At 42.9% G+C, this 19,393-nt stretch overlaps 2 protein-coding genes across 6 annotated transcripts in view; one reads left to right on the top strand and one right to left on the bottom strand.

Moving 5' to 3' along the window:
• Nucleotides 1-552: 552 nt before the first annotated feature.
• SLC4A1AP (solute carrier family 4 member 1 adaptor protein) lies at nucleotides 553-19,199 on the bottom strand. 2 transcript variants are annotated; one of them, XM_064158331.1, is made up of 14 exons: nucleotides 18,469-19,195; nucleotides 17,174-17,357; nucleotides 16,370-16,492; nucleotides 15,264-15,324; nucleotides 14,280-14,419; nucleotides 13,994-14,154; nucleotides 13,512-13,581; nucleotides 9,286-9,475; nucleotides 8,364-8,475; nucleotides 7,566-7,806; nucleotides 6,985-7,059; nucleotides 5,901-5,971; nucleotides 3,181-3,253; nucleotides 553-885 (listed from the first exon to the last, which is right to left on the bottom strand). In XM_064158331.1, the coding sequence occupies exons 1-14, from the start codon at nucleotides 19,000-19,002 to the stop codon at nucleotides 836-838; spliced, it is 2,085 nt and encodes a 694-aa protein (XP_064014401.1). In that variant the 5' UTR covers nucleotides 19,003-19,195; the 3' UTR covers nucleotides 553-835. The 2 variants fall into 2 exon arrangements, with proteins under 2 accessions (XP_064014401.1, XP_064014402.1); XM_064158332.1 differs by lacking the exon at nucleotides 3,181-3,253 and having other exon boundaries at nucleotides 18,469-19,199.
• The window catches only part of SUPT7L (SPT7 like, STAGA complex subunit gamma), a 28,695-nt gene continuing 18,772 nt past the window's right edge, over nucleotides 9,471-19,393 (top strand). The window contains exon 1 of one of the 4 annotated variants that reach the window (XM_064158336.1): nucleotides 9,471-9,512. The gene's annotated coding sequence lies outside the window, so the exon portion shown is untranslated. Of the gene's footprint in view, nucleotides 9,513-18,901; nucleotides 19,304-19,393 lie in introns of those variants that run through there. The other 3 variants (XM_064158338.1, XM_064158335.1, XM_064158333.1) reach the window with 3 other exon arrangements.

Genomic DNA, 19,393 nt, shown 5'->3' with positions numbered 1-19,393 from the left:
TGTCACTCATAGGTTCTACTGAGAGATACAAAACCAAGAAACATAAAGCCAGTCAGTGTCTCTGGCTGCTGCTGCTGCATTAACTACTTCTGCCTTAACCTATGTAAACCCAACTAATCATTCTGCTTCTAACTCCTTATCTGGCAATCTCACCTCTGCACACAAGACTGCTGCTATAAGGGTGAGGGTGGAAAGAAGGAGGGCAGTTAGTTTGAAAGCCTTCCTGGGTGGTTCTGCCACTCAGACGGGGTTTTGTAGGTCTGTATTATTTTTAACTTGTACATAATTGTAAATATAATTTATATATAGTGTATATATGCTTATAAATTTTGCCTTGCTGTAAGTATAGCTTCATTCCTTAACCTCCAGCCAGCTGAGTTAGTCTGGTGAGTTGTGGAGGAGAGGGAAGCTCTGAAACCACCACAGTTGTGCTTATTGTGACAGCATTTTCAAACTGCAGCCTCAGAAGCAAACCAGTGGTATTTCTCATATCTGCATAAAACCAACATGACTCAATTCTGTCAAGCCTCTAAGAATACAGGTGTTGGGAGCTTTTAATATGTATTTTGGTAGGCTTTTATTTACAAAAGGCAAAATGAGCCTACAGGTCCAAGCTAAATAAAACAAACGCGGCTAAAAGGGGAGAAGAGGCAAGAGAATGCATGGCTTTTTACTTTCAAAAAGGTATCTGAAAGACACACAGGAAAAACTAACACCCAGAGTGGAACAGCATCTGAAAAAACATATCTTTTTTATCCCTCAATGAACATCTGGTAAAAGACTCCAGAATAGAGCAGTCCTTCAAACCACAGCTAGACTCTGAGGCACTCGAAGCTTAGTAGCCATATTTTTCATTGAGATGAGTCTTGCCATCACCGCTTTGACCTAATGGACAAAGAGAAAGAGTTGCATTAATTCTTTCCCCCCCTCATCCATGACAAGTGTGTACCCAAGAATGGAATAGTCTCTAGGCAGCACTAGCACCAGGCAGACAAGCACAAAAAGGATAAGAAGCTGCACTGGATATTACAATTCAAATGTATACGTGTAACTCATCTTAATCTTACTAATAATGTCAAGATAATATCATATATTCCTGATTTTAGTGAGTGCTGGGGTTTTTTTCTTCTCTTTTTTTTTCCTTCTCCCCAGTGTCTTCATTATGCCATCTTAGAATGTAAATCTGATTAGCAGGCAGAGACAAAACCAGAAGCTTCCTCTTATGGACACATTTCACTTGGCTATTCAAGATCATACCTCTTCAGTTACTGAATAGTATTTTGCTCCAGCAGATTGATGTGCCAGGAAAGTGCAGTCTTTTCATTGAAGGATGATTCACCAGATTAATATTTCCTTCAGTGAAATTTATTCTCATTTTCTTATTCCCTTTGGAGCCTATTATCCATACTATAAGCCTACAACAGCCTTATAAAAACTATAGTAAAGAACCTCAGCTTTGACCTTACTGTGAAAAATTCAATGCCTGAAAATGAATTTTTCCATTTTAGAAGCACTGAAAATTCATTACAGTGTTTAAGAATAACCTCAGCTGAAAACATCCTAGAACTAAATTTTTTTTTTCCCAGTTTTACACATGCTGGATGTGTACATTGATTACTTAGTGCCTTCACCAGAGTGTTACCAAAGCATTCTCTCCAAAACACTACCTAACATCTACAATCCAGGAAGTTTTGCAGAACCCAAGTGTTTGGGAGAAGTCTGAAAACCTAATACAAACATTGCTGGAGCATTTATTCCTAGCAAAGCTTTGACCTTGTCATCATAGAATGGTTTAGGTTGGAAGGAACCGTAAAGATCATCCATAGGCAGGGACACCTCCCACTAGAAAAGGCCACTCAAAGCCTCATCCAGACTGGCCTTGAACGCCTCCAGGGAGGGAGCATCCACAATGTCCCTGGACAATCTGTGCCAGTGTCTCACTACCCTCACTGGAAAGAACTTCTTCCTAACATCTAGTTTAAATCTCCCCTCTGCCAATTTAAACCTATTACTCCTCATCCTGTCATTACAAGATACCCCAGCATTCCTGTAGGCCCCTTTGAAATACTACTACAAGGTCTCCTCAAAGCCTTCTCTTCTCCAGGCTGAAGAGCCCCAACTCTCATAGCCTGTCCCTATAGCAGAGCTGCTCCAGTCCTCTGATCATCTTTATGGCTCTCCTCTGGATTTGCTCCAACAGTTCCATGTCCTTCTTGTGTTGAGGGCTCCAGAACTGCACAGAGTACTCCAGGTGGGGTCTCATGAGAGCAGAGTAAAGGGGAAGAATCACCTCCCTTGCCCTGCTTGCAACACTTTTCTTGATGCAGCCAGGACACAATCATCATACCATTATGCATGAATGAAGTTGCTCTCTCAGGTTTTGCAAAATTGGAAAATAAATTTCAGGTATATCTGTCCACTGAGATGAAGTTGATGCAGATATGGCCTTTATATCACTGCAAGACTTGCAGGGTGAGTCTTGCAGTGACATAAACAAATATGGGGTGTAACATGCCAGAACACATCAGGTTCTGGGTAAGGTATTCCTGAGTTAATTTTCTCAAGAAGTTAAAAAGTATACCCTGTAGTGGGGTGCTCCAAACTCTCTTCTCCCACACTCCATCATCAGAGGTTTGAATGGGGGAAGAAGAAGATGTGACTAAGTACTGTGTCCAGTTCTGGGCCACTCAATTTGGGAAGGATGTTGAGGTGCTTGAACATGTCCAGAGAAGAGCAACAAGGCTGGTGAGGGGGTGGAGCATAGACCTACGAGTAGTGGCTGAGGGTGTTCAGCATGGAGAGGAGGAGGCTCAGGGCAGACCTTATTGCTCTCTACAACTACCTGAAGGGAGGCTGTAGCCAGGTGGAGCTGGTCTCTTCTCCCAGACAACCAGCAACAGAAGAAGAGGACACAGTCTCAAGTTGGGCCAGGGTAAGTATACACTGGATGTTAGGAGGAAGTTGTTGGCAGAGAGAGTGATTGGCATTGGAATGGGCTGCCCAGGGAGGTGGTGGAGTCACCTTCCCTGGAGGTGTTGAAGAACAGACTGGATGAGGCACTTAGTGCCATGGTCTAGTCAGTTGGCTAGGGCTGGGTGCTAAGTTGGCCTGGATGATCTTGGAGATCTCTTCCAACCTGCTTGATTCTAAGACTAAAACCACTAAGGAAATAGTTCATACCTGCAGGAGGAACCCATATGCAGTAGTCAGGGTCATCGTCTGGGTACTGTGAGGAAAAGAAAGGTTGTTGGACCTGCAGAAGGAGAAAAGACTTTTAAGATGCTACACCCCTTCAGCAATGGGTCACAGCCACTAAGTAACTCATTAAACACAGAAAAGTGAGAGTCAGCAGTCAGGGATGAAAAGAATAACACAGAGAAAAGAAGAAATATCAAACCCTCAAATAGATTCAGTTTATTTCTAGTTGAATCACAGAGTAATAGAAATGCTGGCTAGATGGGACCTCTGGAGGTCCTCCAGTCCAGTCTCTCCCTCAAAACAGAACCATTGCCAATGGTCCATTTCTGGACTGTTAAATCTTCTCATCCTCATATTTGGTAGCATTCTTTGACAAAAAAAAAGTCTTTATTCAGAGGAGAGCTTTAGAGTAGGATTTCTGAGAAGTGCTTTATTGATTTCAGTGTGCAATCCCACTGAAAACTTCACATTAAGGTGACTTTCAAACTGGAGTATATCAGAGTTATGCAAAGGTAACTTAGTTCTTCAAAAGAAAAGAGAGTTTATGTCACTGGCATCACTAAGATGTTTAAAGCAAACCAAAATAGGTCACTTGGAATTTAAATGTGAGCACAGCAATGTCTTTCTGTTCACAGGTTTTAAACGTTTTGCCACATCAGCATCACCTTTGCCCAAAAACTTTTGTTGTCAACAGCTGCAGGCAGCAATCAAGGGAAAAAACATCCTGCAGCTGTAAAGTGAAAGACTTCAGAGCTCAAAATGTAGCCAAGTTACTAGACTTTAGAGCTCAAAATGTAGCCAAGTTACTAGACTTTAGAGCTCAAAATGTAGCCAAGTTACTAGACTTTAGAGCTCAAAATGTAGCCAAGTTACTCAGTACTAATTTTCATTACTCTGTAGTATCATGACAGAGTCTTAAGTTATTCAGCTGAAGCAATTTTTCATTTCCTAAAATGAGCTTTTCTACCCCAAATTAAGCTCTAAAGCAGTTCTTCTGGAAGACTACTGTTTCCCAAATTTTCTAAGGACTAATGTTTTCCAAAACATTAGACTGCAGAGTTGAACAGTCTGTAAAATAAAGCTTGAGAATAGTCACTTTAACATTGCTTTTCCAACTTGATGCAATTCAAAGTTATTCCTCAAATATTAGAAACAACCAAAAAAAGGCAAAGAAATGAAAAGCCCACTCAAAAAACCCCAAGCCCAACGAAAAGACCCAGCACTAAGAACAACAAAAGAATGATCTGACTTTTGGTTGACATTTTCCATATCAAGATCTGAGCCCAAAGGCAGAGAAAACATGCAGAAAAAGTGATTTATGATGGGGGAGAGAATACAGCTAAGCCATCTGGCATTTGGAGAATGCTCAGTGTTAGAATGAGCTCTGTGCTGATGAGAAGTGCTGACTGGGCTGCCTCAGCATGAAAAGCTGCCTTGTTCTCCTTATTCACAGAAATGGCATAACTTGGGCTTTAATGGTATAAACTTACTCTTGCTGTTTTTGTCAACATACTTTGTAGTTCAGCAACAAAGGACTGTGCCTTTATATCCTTGGGTTCTTTGCCAGGACTAACAAGGCAGCAGTTAGCACACATAGGCTACAGGGCTAAAATTAAATGGCCATCAGAAAGAAATTGTCAGAACCAATAGGTCAAAACCTCTGGTCCACCAAGCACAGTAATCTTCTCTGATGGTGGTCAGCAGTATGGTGGGATACATTGTGAAGGGAAGAACCTCACAATTACCATTAGGCTAGTTGCACTCTGTTACAAGAAGTTTATTCCCTGTATCAGAAGGTAATAATTGTTTTTGTCCCAAATTGTACAAGATTCATATACTTAACCACTTTGGGACATGGTTTAATGGCCATGGTGGTGTTACATCAGTGGCTGACTTGATGATCTAAAGAGGTCTTTTCCGACCAAAACAATTCTATGATTCTATAAGAGGAACATTATCTGTTGTATCCACTCATAGTTTCATAGAATCAACCAGGGTGGAAGAGACCTCCAAGATCATCCAGTCCAACCTAGCACCCAGCCCTAGCCACTCAACTAGACCATGGCACTAAGTGCCTCATCCAGGCTTTTCTTTAACACCTACAGGGACGGTGACTCCACCACCTCCCTGGGCAGCCCATTCCAATGCCAATCACCCTCTCTGCCAACAACTTCCTCTTAACATCCAGCCTACACTTCCCCTGGCACAACTTGAGACTGTGTCCCCTCACTCTATTGCTGGTTGTCTGGGAGAAGAGACCAACTCCCACCTGGCTGCAACCTCCCTTCAGGTAGCTGTAGACAGCAAAGACAGTAATGTCTTAGACTTATCCCTTTCCACATCAGACAGAGAAGGATGAGGTTTGATAATAGCAATGCAGACTAGCCCAGAGAACACCTCTATTCTACAACACTGATGATAGAGAAGAAACAATCAGCAGAGGCTTACTGCCAAGTGAAAAAGTGGGAAAAAACCCAGAAGTGACTGAATTGAGAGTCTCTATCACACCTGATATGCTGTGCTTGGAGACACCAAAATCTGTATCTGATGGCAGTGTGTGGTTGTACATTTGGGTCTTACTCAGCAGAAAAGCGCTATTATCACCAAGTGATAATCAAATTATTACCACTTCACTAATAAAGAGTCTATTAAATGATTCCTTGCATCAATTAAGCTATAGGAGCCATGGTATCATAACTGACCTTGCTTGAACTACTGCTTTTCTTAACTTTCCCAGAGGTCTCTTCAGGTTCCTTACATACTGCCTCAGACACTGTGAAGAAAAAACTTGTTTTATGATACATGACAAATGACTAATTCTGTCAGAAACAATCTTATAGAAAGCTCACATAAACCCCAAAAGATACATGTAAAAGGAAATGCAAGATGAGACAGTTCATTGCCAACAAAATTCATACTTAAGACTGTGGAACATCTCTTTGTTTTTCACAGATTTAGTAACTTCTGTTTAATATGCTGTCAGTCACCTGCCTGAATGCAGTTTGCTAAGGTACTGTATTTGAGGGTCTGTAAGACAGTTTACTTAGTGGTAGGTGTTTATTCTCTAAGGATATTCTTGATCTGTAATCACTGCAGTGATGGATTTAGAAGGAAACTGTAGGAAATATGTAGGACCAACATGATTTTTTCCCTAAATAGCTGTACTTCACAGTAACACAGGTGAGAGAAATACAGAAAAAGAGAAGTCTCTCATTTTCCTGCCACTTAATCCATGAACTACTGAGACTGATGTGGCTTAGTGCACAGACAAGATGACAGGACAGCATTCTTCAGAGTCTGAGTTATGAAAAACCCAGCAGATTCACACAGACCTCTTCCATTTTCAGTGCATCAGACTTAGTTTTGAGGCTGTGACTGCTTTTTGTGTACATGAAGGGGATCATTTGGGCCACTAACAGCTTTCTAGCTAACATTAGATAGTATTTGTCACTTTATGAAAGGAAAGCTCTGTTCTTCTCTAATGTTAAGAGCTACTGTAAGATAATAACAGGGGGGAAAAAAGCATTGAGTTTATGCCCCTAAATTATTTTTACATCTCATCTCATGCCATTTTTTAAAAAGAAAATCTCCAAGCAGGTCATGATTATGAAAAGAGAACTGAAACATAGTTGAAATGACCTGTCTTCACTAGGTACTTACCACTTTCCAAACAAAAGACAAGCCTTTAATTCTAGATTCTTTAACCTCTAGATCAGATTTAATTTTCTTTGACTGACAGTAAAACTACCTGCTACTGCACAATATAGTCTAAACTTTACTGCTCACCTTGAGATTTCTCTTGTGAGGCTTCCATCTGAGATTTATTCCTTAGTATCTTTGGCTCAGGCAGAAAAGGAACCCCTGTAAAAGAAAAGAGAATGAGCTAGGTGACTACTCTGCAGTAACTCTGATGAGTAAAGTGCTAGCATTCCCTAAGACAAAGTACAAAAGAGAACACTCAGTTACATTTTTCAGGAAGAAGTCTTCTCTCAAAAGTCCTCCAAATGATTTGATCTACCAACTAACCTGGTAATACAATATTAAAGAAAATATTGTGAACATTAAAATCCTGCCAATAGCTTGTTCTTGTATGGACACTCAATCTAATGAAAAAGCAGGAGATATCAGAATAGGACCTTTCTTCAGTCTAGGAGATTTCTTCCATTTCACCAATAGCATGAAAAACTGGAAGCACCTGAAACTCAGCTGTTGGCACACACACTCTGAACTCACAGCAAAAATTACAGAAAATATATCTGCTGGAGAACCTGTGACTCAAATCCTAGAAGCTTCACACAGCAGCTCTGAAAAATTCAGCAGTAATAGACACAGCTTCACTACTGAAAAAGTCAAAACCAATGGATTACCATCCCGAAGGGGTTCTACACTCTTCTTCTTACAAGGAGAACCATTTGGAGTAATAGTTTCTTTTCCTGGTTCTTCCTCTGTTGCCTTTTTCATTTCCATGCTTGATTCTGTGTTTTTTATTGCATCTACTACTTGCTTCTCCACCATTTCTTCCTCTTCTTCTTCCTCCTCCTCCTCCGGTCCATCATCTTTCATTTTTAGCAAGCTTTCAGGGATATCCGGACGCTTAGGAGGCAGCTTCTGCAGGCAAAAGACTTGTGCATCAGTGCTCAGATAAATGGAGGTAGAGACTACAGATGCTCATTACAAGAGAAAGCACACAGCTAGCTGGTAAGGAAACATTCTCAAGATGAAAAATAGCTAGGTTTTAAGGAAAGGCTATTAGCAGGGACAGAAGATGTCTACATCCAGGAGTGCAGTCTTTTCATAAGAGGGACACTTGAAACTGCATCAATCATGGCTATGACCTTAGCTGTAAGATCAAGAAAAACAACAGAAAGGGCCAGCTGCTGAGGCATAGCAATGGTTCAGTCTGATGTTCCCAGGCTGCTGCTACTCAATCCACTGCCTTTTGACTGCAGCTGTGCCCCAGGAGAATGGCTCTATGAGGGCAGAGAATGGCAATCGCAGGCAGCAAACAACGTCCAACGGTCACTGCTTGCTGCCCTGTGCACTTTCCACTGCTACAGGCCTGTGCCTCTATGCAGTTTCCGTGCATGTGAGAGGACAGACTCCTCAGCCTGAGGAAGCATCTGAGAAATAGCCTCAGGCTTGCAGCATTTATGAGTCCAACTTACCCCTAGGCTTCCAGTTTTTAGCTTGAATTTGCTCCCCCCTTTCATTGCACCAAAGAGGGGCAGGGCGATCTTTTTAGGCTTGCTTTCTGCTTCCAGACTGTAAGTCCCACTCCTAACAAACATCAGACACAAAGAAAACATCATATAAAGCATCAAACGACTCTTACATTTACAAATGCAAAGAAAAATGTCTGCAGTGGATGTATAAAAATCCTTTTATTTCTCTCTCGCTTGCAGCATCCGAGAAGGAAGCTGCAGGACATGAGTCCTTCATCTCACATACACGTAGTAGGATTCAAACACCTGCTGTAAAAGGAAGCAATACATCTGGAAAAACACAGAAGCATCTGTATCACAGAGCCTCCCTCAAATTTAATTGCATTCTCATACTTACACATGCATAAATAAAAACACACTGAGGCCAAACTTTCATTTAAATGAAGTAATTCAGTACTTAAAGCTCTAATAAAGCTGCCACTAGCAAATGATGAAGCTGGCACACACCTTCTTGAACTGCAGTAGTGTTGTTAGACAGGGCTTGAACAGTCACTATACTTCCAGGTACATTTTACAGGCTAAAAACTGTTTTCACATTGTGCATAGTACTTAAAATTTTGTTTTAGTTCCTTTTGGATGCAGACTGGAGAAAAAAAAAGTATTTAAAAACCTTACACTATGCTTCCAATGCCTTCCCCCTCTCATGTTCCCAGTGTTGGCTTGTCTTACTCCAGTGTTGTGGAGCATCTGCATCAACCACAGATGCTGCAGAAGCCAAAAGGCACAGCAGATCTTGAATTAGATGAGCCTGGTAGTTTGGGAGGGCATCTTGCTTTTGAGTTTAGAAAGCTGTCTACTTATTTGGATTGCTTCTGGATAAGAACAATGATAAAAGTAATTGCTTGACACTTTAGCCAAAACTTACTGGGGCTTCAGCTCAGGCAGCTCTGCAGGCTTGACAAGCTTTATTAACGCTTTCAGTCTCTGCTGCTCTTTCTTCAGCTCAAATGACCGCAAATGAAGCTTCTTTCGTGCCACACTGTCTAAGGTGGATCCTGTTTTTATTTCAGTCATGAATTCGTCCAAGGAATCTTGAGCTGCTGGCTGGGACTGGACTAGGCAACACAAAAGGGAAGATAAGTATTGTTACAGGTGGGGAGATGAGCATTCAAAGTCCTACCTTGAGACAATAAGGTATTTAGGAACAAGTATCCTCCCTGCAAGTTTCTGTTGAAAGGTGAAACAGAGGTTGTTAGCTCTGGGAAGGTGAAAGCCTTTCTCTTAACAAAAGCCTGACAGTAAACTTTAATCCACTTACATAACACAGGCTCCCTTAAAACCGAATGTTTCTTTATGATTAAGTGTCCCTGTTCTAAATTGTTCATCTCGCTTCAAGAGCTGTTCTCCCTAAAAAAAAATAGCTTATAGGTTCTTGTAGTCACAGACCAAAATAAACACAGCTGCCAAGAATCCCACACCACTTCAATGAGTTTCCCATTTTGACTTGCCTGAAACGTTTGTGTAATAACATTTGCAAAGCTTGAAATGAATCAACACAAGATGCTGCCTCCTACCTCTGGATGACTGAGTGCACACAAGAATAGTTTCCTGTGTTAGGCCAATCACACAAAATTTACCTTTGTTTTAACTGGATTTTAACAAGAAAACACTTGAAAAGAAGTAACAACAATCTTTCTGCTCCATGTGATTTCAAAGATTAATAATTCTATGCATGTTTGACTAATTTAAAACTCATGAGGAAAAGCTAAAGCTCTAAATACTAAGGAAAATAAATACAGAATTCTGACACATGGATTTCAAGTAAACAAACAAACAAACACAACACAGAAAAACTCCTTTCTTTAGCTTGAACAGTGCTTTAAGTTTTTATATGGTGTTAAAGTAAAACTTGGAGGCAAACAAAGGAAAATGTTGCTAGAATTTTAACAAGCCTTTTCATAGGCAGTCTTTTAATATTATAGGAAAAGTGACAAATGTGACATTTATTTGCTGCATTAAAAGTATTTATGCCTATATGCACAAGCATCACTATATGACCAGTAAGTTATTCTCAGTTATAAGTAGCACTTGACATCTGAAATGTTTCCTAATAGAAGAAGTTATTGTTAAGAGTACCTATTTGAGCAGTTTTACACAACTTAAATATCTCCAGAGAAATCTAGTAAGAGTCATGTTCACAGAAGGTCTAAATGGAAAAGGATATTTCTGATCTAGGACAAAACAGTTTACAATTTGCAAATATATGACAGTCCCAACAGTAACTGTTCAAAGATATAAAGAATTAAGAGGCTTCAAAAGGTAAGGAGGAGTTGTAGCATTCGCTTCCGTGCAAGTATAAATGATGACAAAACATGCCATAAAAGAAACTGAGATAGAAATACTCTTATTTTTCCTCATACTATTTATGTGACCCACGGCTGTGCTAGTTTGAAGCTAGCTAGAATGTTTTAGTGAGAAGAATTAGATTACAGGCTGTGAAAGGGAAACAGTGGTGATGTCTACTTCACTCATAGGCTTGCTGAGAGGTATAAGAACAAGAATCCAAACACAGAGCTCCCAAGCAGAAGTACCTTATCTGAGCTGCACTTCTCTCTCTAGCCACTCTGCTGTCTCTCTGATTAATCCACTTTGCTTCCTAACCCCCTGGACAAACCTCCATTCTTCCTTGGGACTGGGCTAAGGTTGAGAGGGGTGGGAGAAGGTGGAAGGGCAGTTGGGAGCCCCTCCTGGGGACTCAAGTTTCTGGGAGGGCTGTTGTGTTTCTGTATTGCCTTTTACCTTGTCTATTCCTGTCTATAACTGTACATACTGTAAATATCTGCTTGTATATCGTGCTAGCTGTAAATATAAGCATTCATATTTCCAGAGCTGGCTGAGTCTAGTCTGGGTGATTTCCAAAGTAGGGGGGGAGGTGGGGAACACCCAAACCACTACAAAGACAAAAAAAAAAAGATATTAACAAAACTTCTGGCAGGAAGGAGCTGCTCCTGTAATTTAACTCCCAAATTTCAAAGATACTGCTTAGTGTCTAGCTGGGTAAGTCAGTGAATATTAAAGGTATAGTCCCACAGCTTGCTGCTTTAGCTGCAGATCAGTGCAAGTGCTTCAGTTAGTGACCCATCTTCAGCAAGTCATGATGAGCCCCTCTTGCAATGAGGATTCTCTGCCTGGTTCCACCAACAGTGCCTAAGATCAGGTAGTTCAGCTTATAGGTTACTGTTAGCATTCAGTATCTGCAGCAGCTCTGTACACTGCTGAAGTAAAATTTGATTTTGCTAGAAGTTGAATCAATCATGGCTATTAGACTTTATATTCCAGTAAGAAAAAGCTATAGAAATATCTACTACTACACCAACTTATTGATCAGTTTCTTTCTGAACAGACAACCAAAGATGACACTGAAGAGCTCTATGTATTTGATTTTCATTCAGCTGCATCCATGAGTGAGAGATACCAAGTCAGTCCATCAGTAATTAGCCCTGAAGAACTCTAGAGAACAGTTTGTGAACTTCTGCTGCAGAAAACCACTTGATTTCTCCAAGTGCTTACTAAAAGACATTGCAATTTAGCCTGTCATTCTTTTCCCTAGGCTATAAATAACCAAAGAATCACCAGTGATCAGTACCTGTGCTTCTGGCTTACACTTGTACACAACATCTGTGACTGATCTGAAGCATTCCAACAAGTGAGGGAAAACATGAGTATTCAGAACATATACACAAAGTAACTGATGATTCAGTATGTGTTAATTTTGTATCCTGGGCTAGTTCTAGGAAATTCTCATCCAATAATGATTTACTTGGTACTGTAACAAGTGCTGAAGCTGCAATTTTTCCAAGACTCTAAACTAGTTATGTAACCAGTTACAATTTACCAAACCATCATAACATATAATCAGAATTATACACTGTTAGCAGAAGTCTATAAGTGAAGCAATTCTTCCCTCTCCCAGCCTCTACTGCAAAATGATTTAAGAGCCTTGCTGAGAAATGATATCAGCAGGAAAAAAGGCATCATAACATATGAAAGCTTGGAATTACATGTCTCATACAATATAAAGCACTGGCTCCATACTGTAAGAGACAATATAAAGCACCAGTCACTTGTTAACTACTTATCAGAACAGTCATGCTGAAAACAATTCCTTCCAACTCACTGAGCCGACCCATCAGTTAGAATGCTCCGTGGAACAGTATTGTTTCCTCAACTGTGATCTGGTATAATGAATTGCCAACAAAAATGTTGATACAAATGAGCCTTGGTGTGGAGCTGAATTGCTAGAAAGAAGCATACCAATAATACACAAAGGCTAGCTCAGCTGTCAGATTGCTCTTAGGCTTCTTGGAAAGAAACTCTTCTGGCAAACTGATGCTGCAATCTTTGTTAATGGCAACTCTGTTAAAAACATTTCTGTATGAAGAACTAGCATAAACATATTTCCTCCATGCTTTCATTTTCCATAAGACACCATCAGTAACAGAAAGCAAAATGCAGCTATTTGTACAGCATGACTTCAAATCTAACTCGCTACCAGATGCAGTCACCACTTTGGAAAGGCTCTGCCTTTGTACACAAAGGCATAATCCTAGAACCTGAATGGCACTCCCATAAGCTAGTAAGTTCACTGAACATACAGACAGAGTGTCAGCTTCTTTGACTCCTTATTCTCTTTCCCAGTCTCTTTTTTAAGGTGCATTTACAATGAGGAAACAAAGAAATAAGAAATACTGTCTGTTCTGCCAGTTGTTTGTTCTTCCCTGGTTTTGGAGGGAGCAGAAAAAAAAAGTGTTTCTCAGTTGGGTCAGTTTCACTAATATGAGCAGATAAACAGTAACAGTTCTTACTCTCCTCAAGCTCCAGAAGCTTGTACATTCACCTCCTTAACTTAGGTGTTATTTGCTTTGGAAGATGCTGCATTGATTAGCAAGGGACTACACACACAGAGTACATAAAGTACTGGATGAAGTATCTTCTCCAGCTAACTCAGCGACTTGCAAACTTTCCTACCCCTTTGCAAAGAGTGGACACTAAAAGCCAAAAGCACTTATGACAGAAATCTATAAGATGTATTTTTATCTCTTTGCTGTTGTTTATAGAAAGTACCATGACCAAAAGAACTTTGTGCCTTACCTTTCCCTGAACCCTTCAGCTTCTCTGTTATCTCAGAAAGCTCATTTTCAGCTTCATTTAGCTTTGTGACCTATGAAGGAAGAAAATGCTTAGGTCTTCTTAAAACTACATTTTGTCTTTTTTCTCTTTATCAAACAGGTTGGAAGAGACCTTCAAGCTCATCCAGTCCAACCTAGCACCCAGCCCTATCCAGTCATCTAGACCATGGCACTAAGTGCCTCATCCAGGCTTTTCTTGAATGCCTCCAGGGACGGTGACTCCACCACCTCCCTGGGCAGCCCATTCTAATGGCATACATATATTCTGTAATAGTATATTTTGCCTATATTTATTTTAACTGTAAAAATACATCTTCAATTTTCTGACTTCCCCATATCCTAAGTTGTAGTGAATTTTCTCTCCCTGGTGCAGATTTGCAATAAGTTACTGAGGGAGGGCTCCACTCTAACCTGTAACACGCTTGGCACAATAATCCTTCTTACCAGGGAGTCATAGGTCTCTGGTTTTTCTTCTATTTTACCAGCTTTTCTCATTCTGTTGAGTCGTTTCTTTTCCACAGCACCAGTTCGATCAAGAAAAGTGTCATCATCACTGTCATAAAAATCCTGATCTTCCCAGTTCTTCGATTTCCTTTTTCGAGATACTAGAAAAGGCAGAATGCAAGAAACAGAATTATCTGCATGCCACTGAGCAGTCAAATAAGTTCAACCTCCCATCTGTAATTTAGGGCTTTTAGAATGATCACAGCACATTTGAGCATTTATTCACCTGCTTCTTGCCTCAGTACTCCCCGAGCATCAAGTAGCCTGCAAGCTTCCAGCGCGCACTGTATCATTGCTTCCTTCTTCTTTCCAGAATGGAGAACCTCTGCCACCAGCTGCTTCCCTGATGCATCATCCACAGGCAACCTGTTTAGTTTGAAGGATCAGGGAACAGCTCAGATACAAATAGCTTTTCACAGATGCTCCCCAGTATTTTGCTCATGACACGGGCATTGATTTTTTAATTTCAATCTGGGCTTTTTCTGTGTATGAAATATTTTCACTTTTCATTTCACATGATACCAGCCAAAACAGATGCATGGATTTCCCAATGCATGTAAATACATTTTTATTTCACTAGTCTAAACAGTAATTCTTCCTATATTCATTCCATTGGAAATATAAGAAGTTAAAGGTTAAACATCAATCCCAAATCACTGTAAGTATCAGTATCTTGAATCTATGTAACACCAGTAAAAGATACTTTCCATGCTGAAGCAAAAGTTTCTTAAGCATTACAGTCACTGCAATGTTGTACCTTTCCATTTGAAACCTATCCTCTTGACCTAGTTTTTAACCTCAGTTTCTCCTGTCTTAGAAAAGAATGACATTAGTGGCCTCTTTCAGGAACTCATGAAAAACTGGCTTGTATCAGAAACTGGCTGTACAACAGAATGAGTGATGATTTTGTGTCCCATTAGGAACTGAAAGATACTGTTTCCTAGTTTCCTCTCTCTTATTTCAACGTTGTTTATTTCTCAAAACAAGTGGACTCTTGCTTTCAGTTTCATCTCTAGGGAAAACCAAACACTGCTGGACCAGAAATGAATGCAGACACTGATCCCTGAACTCCTGTCTTGGTATCAGGGGTTAGGTCTAATTATGTCTGATCTCCCTCCCAAGTGTCACAAGACAAGTAACTCCTTCAGCTTTTGTTTGTGAATTCAAAGAAGTCAGCTTCTACTACCACAATGAACAGAGATATACATACTTGATCCTGCAGAGCCAGCTATTGTGCCCACGATCATCATATTCATACTCTAACTCTTCCCCTAAAGAGACAAAAAAAGTTGATGTAGAAACCAGAATTGAAATAAAAAGGCATAATCTTTACAGAAGAGAAGAATGTCATGGTTAAACAAAAGACAAAATGCCCTTGTAACACATCAAAGGCTTGAATTTTTACTCCTGTGGTTTCTTTTTTTAAGCCATGGAATCTTCAGTGGGTGTGCTTTTGTGGTTGTTGCTTCACAAGTCAAGGCTTTTTCAGATCAGAAAAAATGTCTAAGTGGCCGCTTGAAGAATCATAGAATCAACCAGGTTGGAAGAGACCTCCAAGCTCATCCAGTCCAATCCATCCCCCAGCCCTATCCAGTCAACAAGACCATGGCACTAAATGCCTCATCCAGGCTTTGCTTCAACACCTCCAGGGACAGTGACTCCACCACCTCCCTGGGCAGCCCATTCCAATGCCAATCACTCTCTCTGGCAACAACTTCCTCCTAACATCCAGCCTATACTTCCCCTGGCACAACTTGAGGCTGTACCCCCTCACTCTGTTGCTGGTTGCCTGGGAGAAGAAACCAAACCTCACAACCTTCCTTTCAGGTAGTTGTAGACAGCAATGAGGTCCCCCCGAGCCTTCTCTTCTCCAGGCTGCACACCCCCAGCTCCCTCAGCCAATCTCTTTCCACTGGTTAACAGCAATAAGACAAGGAGCAATGGGTACAAACTCAAACATAAAAGGTTTCACCTCAACATGAGGAGAAACTTATTTACAGTGAGGGTGACAGAGCCCTGGAACAGGCTGCCCAGCAGAGGGGTTGTGGAATCTCCTCCTCTGGAGACTTTCAAAACCTGCCTCGATGCGTTCCTGAGTGAACTACCCAGGGTGATCCTGCCTGGGCAGGGAGATTGGACTCAAACTATGGAGGTCACTACCAACCTCTAGAATTCTGTGATTCTGTAATATAACAGAAATGTTTAGCTCCCATACCTTGGTTCCCAAAGACAAATATAAGCATGAACATCACACTCTGCCAAATAGAAGAAATCCTACATTTAGAGAAAAGGAGGGAAAAAAAAAAGGTGAAGTACCTTCTCTGTCAAAAAATCCCTGCAAGGCCTTCCTAGGATCTTTCATGTAGAAGGCATCTTGTGTATCCTGAAAATCAATAGCAATAGGGTTTTCTTCAACCTCATCCTCCTCAGCATCCTCCCCTAGAAGGCAACATACAAAATGCAAAACCAAATGATGACACATTAGAGAAGCAGTGCATTTCAACTTTCATTAGCTTGAAGGAAGTAGCTGCTACCTTACCCTAAGATTATTCCCTTTAGTTTGAGTATTATTTCTGCATCCAATAATCAGTTGTTAGTTATCGCATCACGGGCTACAGTCTGCAGGTGACATCACTGCAGCTGCAAACATTTTCAAGGGTTTACATGCTTAGGTATTTCCATTTAAAAGGCTCCAATTCATTCTGTACTGAAGGGCTCATTAATAGGAATTTCTTGTAGGTTTAAGATGTGGACTTCCTCTTTAAAAACAGTCACGATGAAGAAAAAGGCTCAAGCGATTAAATTTTACCTCAGGCAGAAGTGTGGACATGATCATGGGAACAAAGCATTCAGGTAAACTCTCAGTTTCATGGTCTTTTATAGGTGCAGGCAAATTACCTTCTCCCTTATAAAAGAAGCTCTAACGTATTTCCCCCCAGATAGAAGCTTGCCCTGTCACAGTACTTCTCTTTCTATAAGGAAAAAGCTTAACTTGCACTCAAGAAGTGCACTGGATTGGGACACCCAGCATTCAGCTGGAATTTCAACCAGAGTATTTGCTGAAAAATGGCTTACAGATCTTCCAAGGTGTTATCAGCTAATTTATACCTCCTCACTTACCCATTCCCCATGAGCAGCTCATGTCGGTGTTCTGGTTTCTCTCACTTCTTTCCTCTTTTTCATCTTCCTCATCAGAGTCCTCTCCCAACATTGTCTTTTCTAATTTTGCTTGCTGCTGCTTGCGCAGTGCCTTCAGCTGAGTGACAGTTAGTTCTGACTCAGACTCCTGGTCCTCTGTGGGTCCCTATGGCACAAGCAGTAACAGGAACTGTTTTCAGCATACATGCAGATTATGTACAATAACATAAACACACTGTTAGAGTACTCTTCAAAAAGTGGAATTATTAGACCACTTGGTATGGTTTGCATTCACAAATATGTCAGTTTCAATGCTCTTTCCAAAAAGGGGTGGGTGGGTGGTAAGAAATGAGCACTGTGGCAGCCAGACCAATCTCAAACAGGTCTGTGTTTAAAAGGCAGAAAGCAAAATGGGAGAACCTGTCTACAACTACCTGAAGGGGCATTGTAGCCAGGTGGGGGGTGGCCTCTTCTCCCAGGCAACCAGCAATAGAACAAGGGGGACACAGTCTCAAGTTGTGCCAGGGTAGGTATAGGCTGGATATTAAGAAGTTCTTCACAGAGAGAGTGATTTCCCATTGGAATGGGCTGCCCAGGGAGGTGGTGGAGGCACCGTCCTTGGGGGTCTTCAAGAAAAGCCTGGATGAGGCACTTAGTGCCATGGTCTAGTTGATTGGTTAGGGCTGGGTGCTAGGTTGGACTGGATGATCTTGGAGGTCTCTTCCAACCTGGTTGATTCTAAGTCTAAGTCATTCTAACCTGAAAGAATGAGCAGCTTCTGAAGTGCATGCAGGGCTAAGTGCCCGCTAACAAAAGCTTCCCCTGTTCACAAAGAAGTATTAGTGCTTTACTTTCCTGACAGATCACACTGTTCCCGAGAACTGCCTTTTGCACCTACTGCACACTGGATGAAGCTGCCAAGCCTGTTCTCATACTGAGCCCTCGGCAGAGCTGCCCTGTGCCCCAGAGCGATGCAGGCACCCCACGGCCTCGCTCTGTCCTTCAGCTCCAGCCTCACCGTGAAGCTAGCACTGGGTACCTACAGCCCACTGCTTTTCTTCAGTGAAACAGCTACGGCAGCCCTTGGCTGTATGAAGTGTTGCAGCGTTCTGAAACATCTACATTGTCTCACGCCTCAGAAGTGGCTTTCACCCGGAGATGCCAGGGAGATGCAGTCGCAACCGCGTCCTGAGCCAGATGCGGGGGAGCCTTAACCTCGTAAGTGACCCGACGCATGCCCCAGGGAGCGCAGCATAGCCGCCCAGACCCCGACCCACCTGCAGGAAGAAGAGGCGAGAGCTGCCACCGAAGCGGAGTCCGTGGCCAACCCGCACCCGGCAGTAGGTGCGGGGCGGCAGCCGAGCTTTGTTGAGGAAGGTGCCGTGGGTGCTGCCCAGGTCGTACACGTAGAAGCCGGCGGCGTCGGCGGCATCAGGGCTGTCGGAGGAGCCGCCAGCGCCACGGTACTGCAGGACGGCGTGGTGCCGCGAAACCGACGGGTGCTCCAGGGTCAGTGCGCAGCCCGGCAGCCGCCCCACCAGGAACCAGCTCCCGTCCTCCAGCCGCACTGACCCCGCCACAACGCCGCCCTTCAGCACCTCCAGCCCATAGCCGGCGCCGGCCGGCGGGCGGCTCCCCCACGGCGGCTCCTCGTAGCGCAGCGCCGGCGGCGCGGCGGCAGTGCGGGGCAGCGGCGGGCTGGGTCCTGGCTCGCCGCCCTCGGCGGCGCGGGGCGCAGCGGCTAGCGGCCTGCTCGGCAGCTTGAAGGCGACGGGCTCGGCACCGGCCTCTGTCTCCATGGCCTCCTCCATCTTCCCGAGTCCGCTGCCAAATAGAGTCCTCCGGAGACCAGAACTGTTGCGGCTGCCGTACCGGGACGGGGAGTGTGCAGCTGCAGTGGGTCACGCCGTTGCGTCAGCCACAGTCCAAGGTAGCCTAAGGAGTAAGGCAAGGAGTGAGGCAGCACCAGCGGAGCCGGGAGCAGCAGCGGAGGCGATCGCTTCCCTTCTCCCTTCCCAAAGGAACGCTGTTGATGGGGGAACAGCTTCGGGGGGCGGACCAGGGCCTACTTCCGGGCCGGCGTCCCGGAGCGGGAGGCGGCAGCGCTGCGGGGTACGGAGCGGGGGAGCTGCGCGCCGGGGGCGCTGCGTGCCCGGGGGCGAGCCGGGGGCCAGCAGCTGGGGCACGGGAAGGGATGGCGGG

The sequence above is a fragment of the Pogoniulus pusillus genome, chromosome 18 (genome assembly GCF_015220805.1).
Source record: "Pogoniulus pusillus isolate bPogPus1 chromosome 18, bPogPus1.pri, whole genome shotgun sequence".
Classification (NCBI taxonomy): Eukaryota; Metazoa; Chordata; class Aves; order Piciformes; family Lybiidae; genus Pogoniulus; species Pogoniulus pusillus.
The sequence above is the reverse complement of the archived record's forward strand: the minus strand, read 5'-3'. Positions and strand labels throughout refer to the sequence as shown.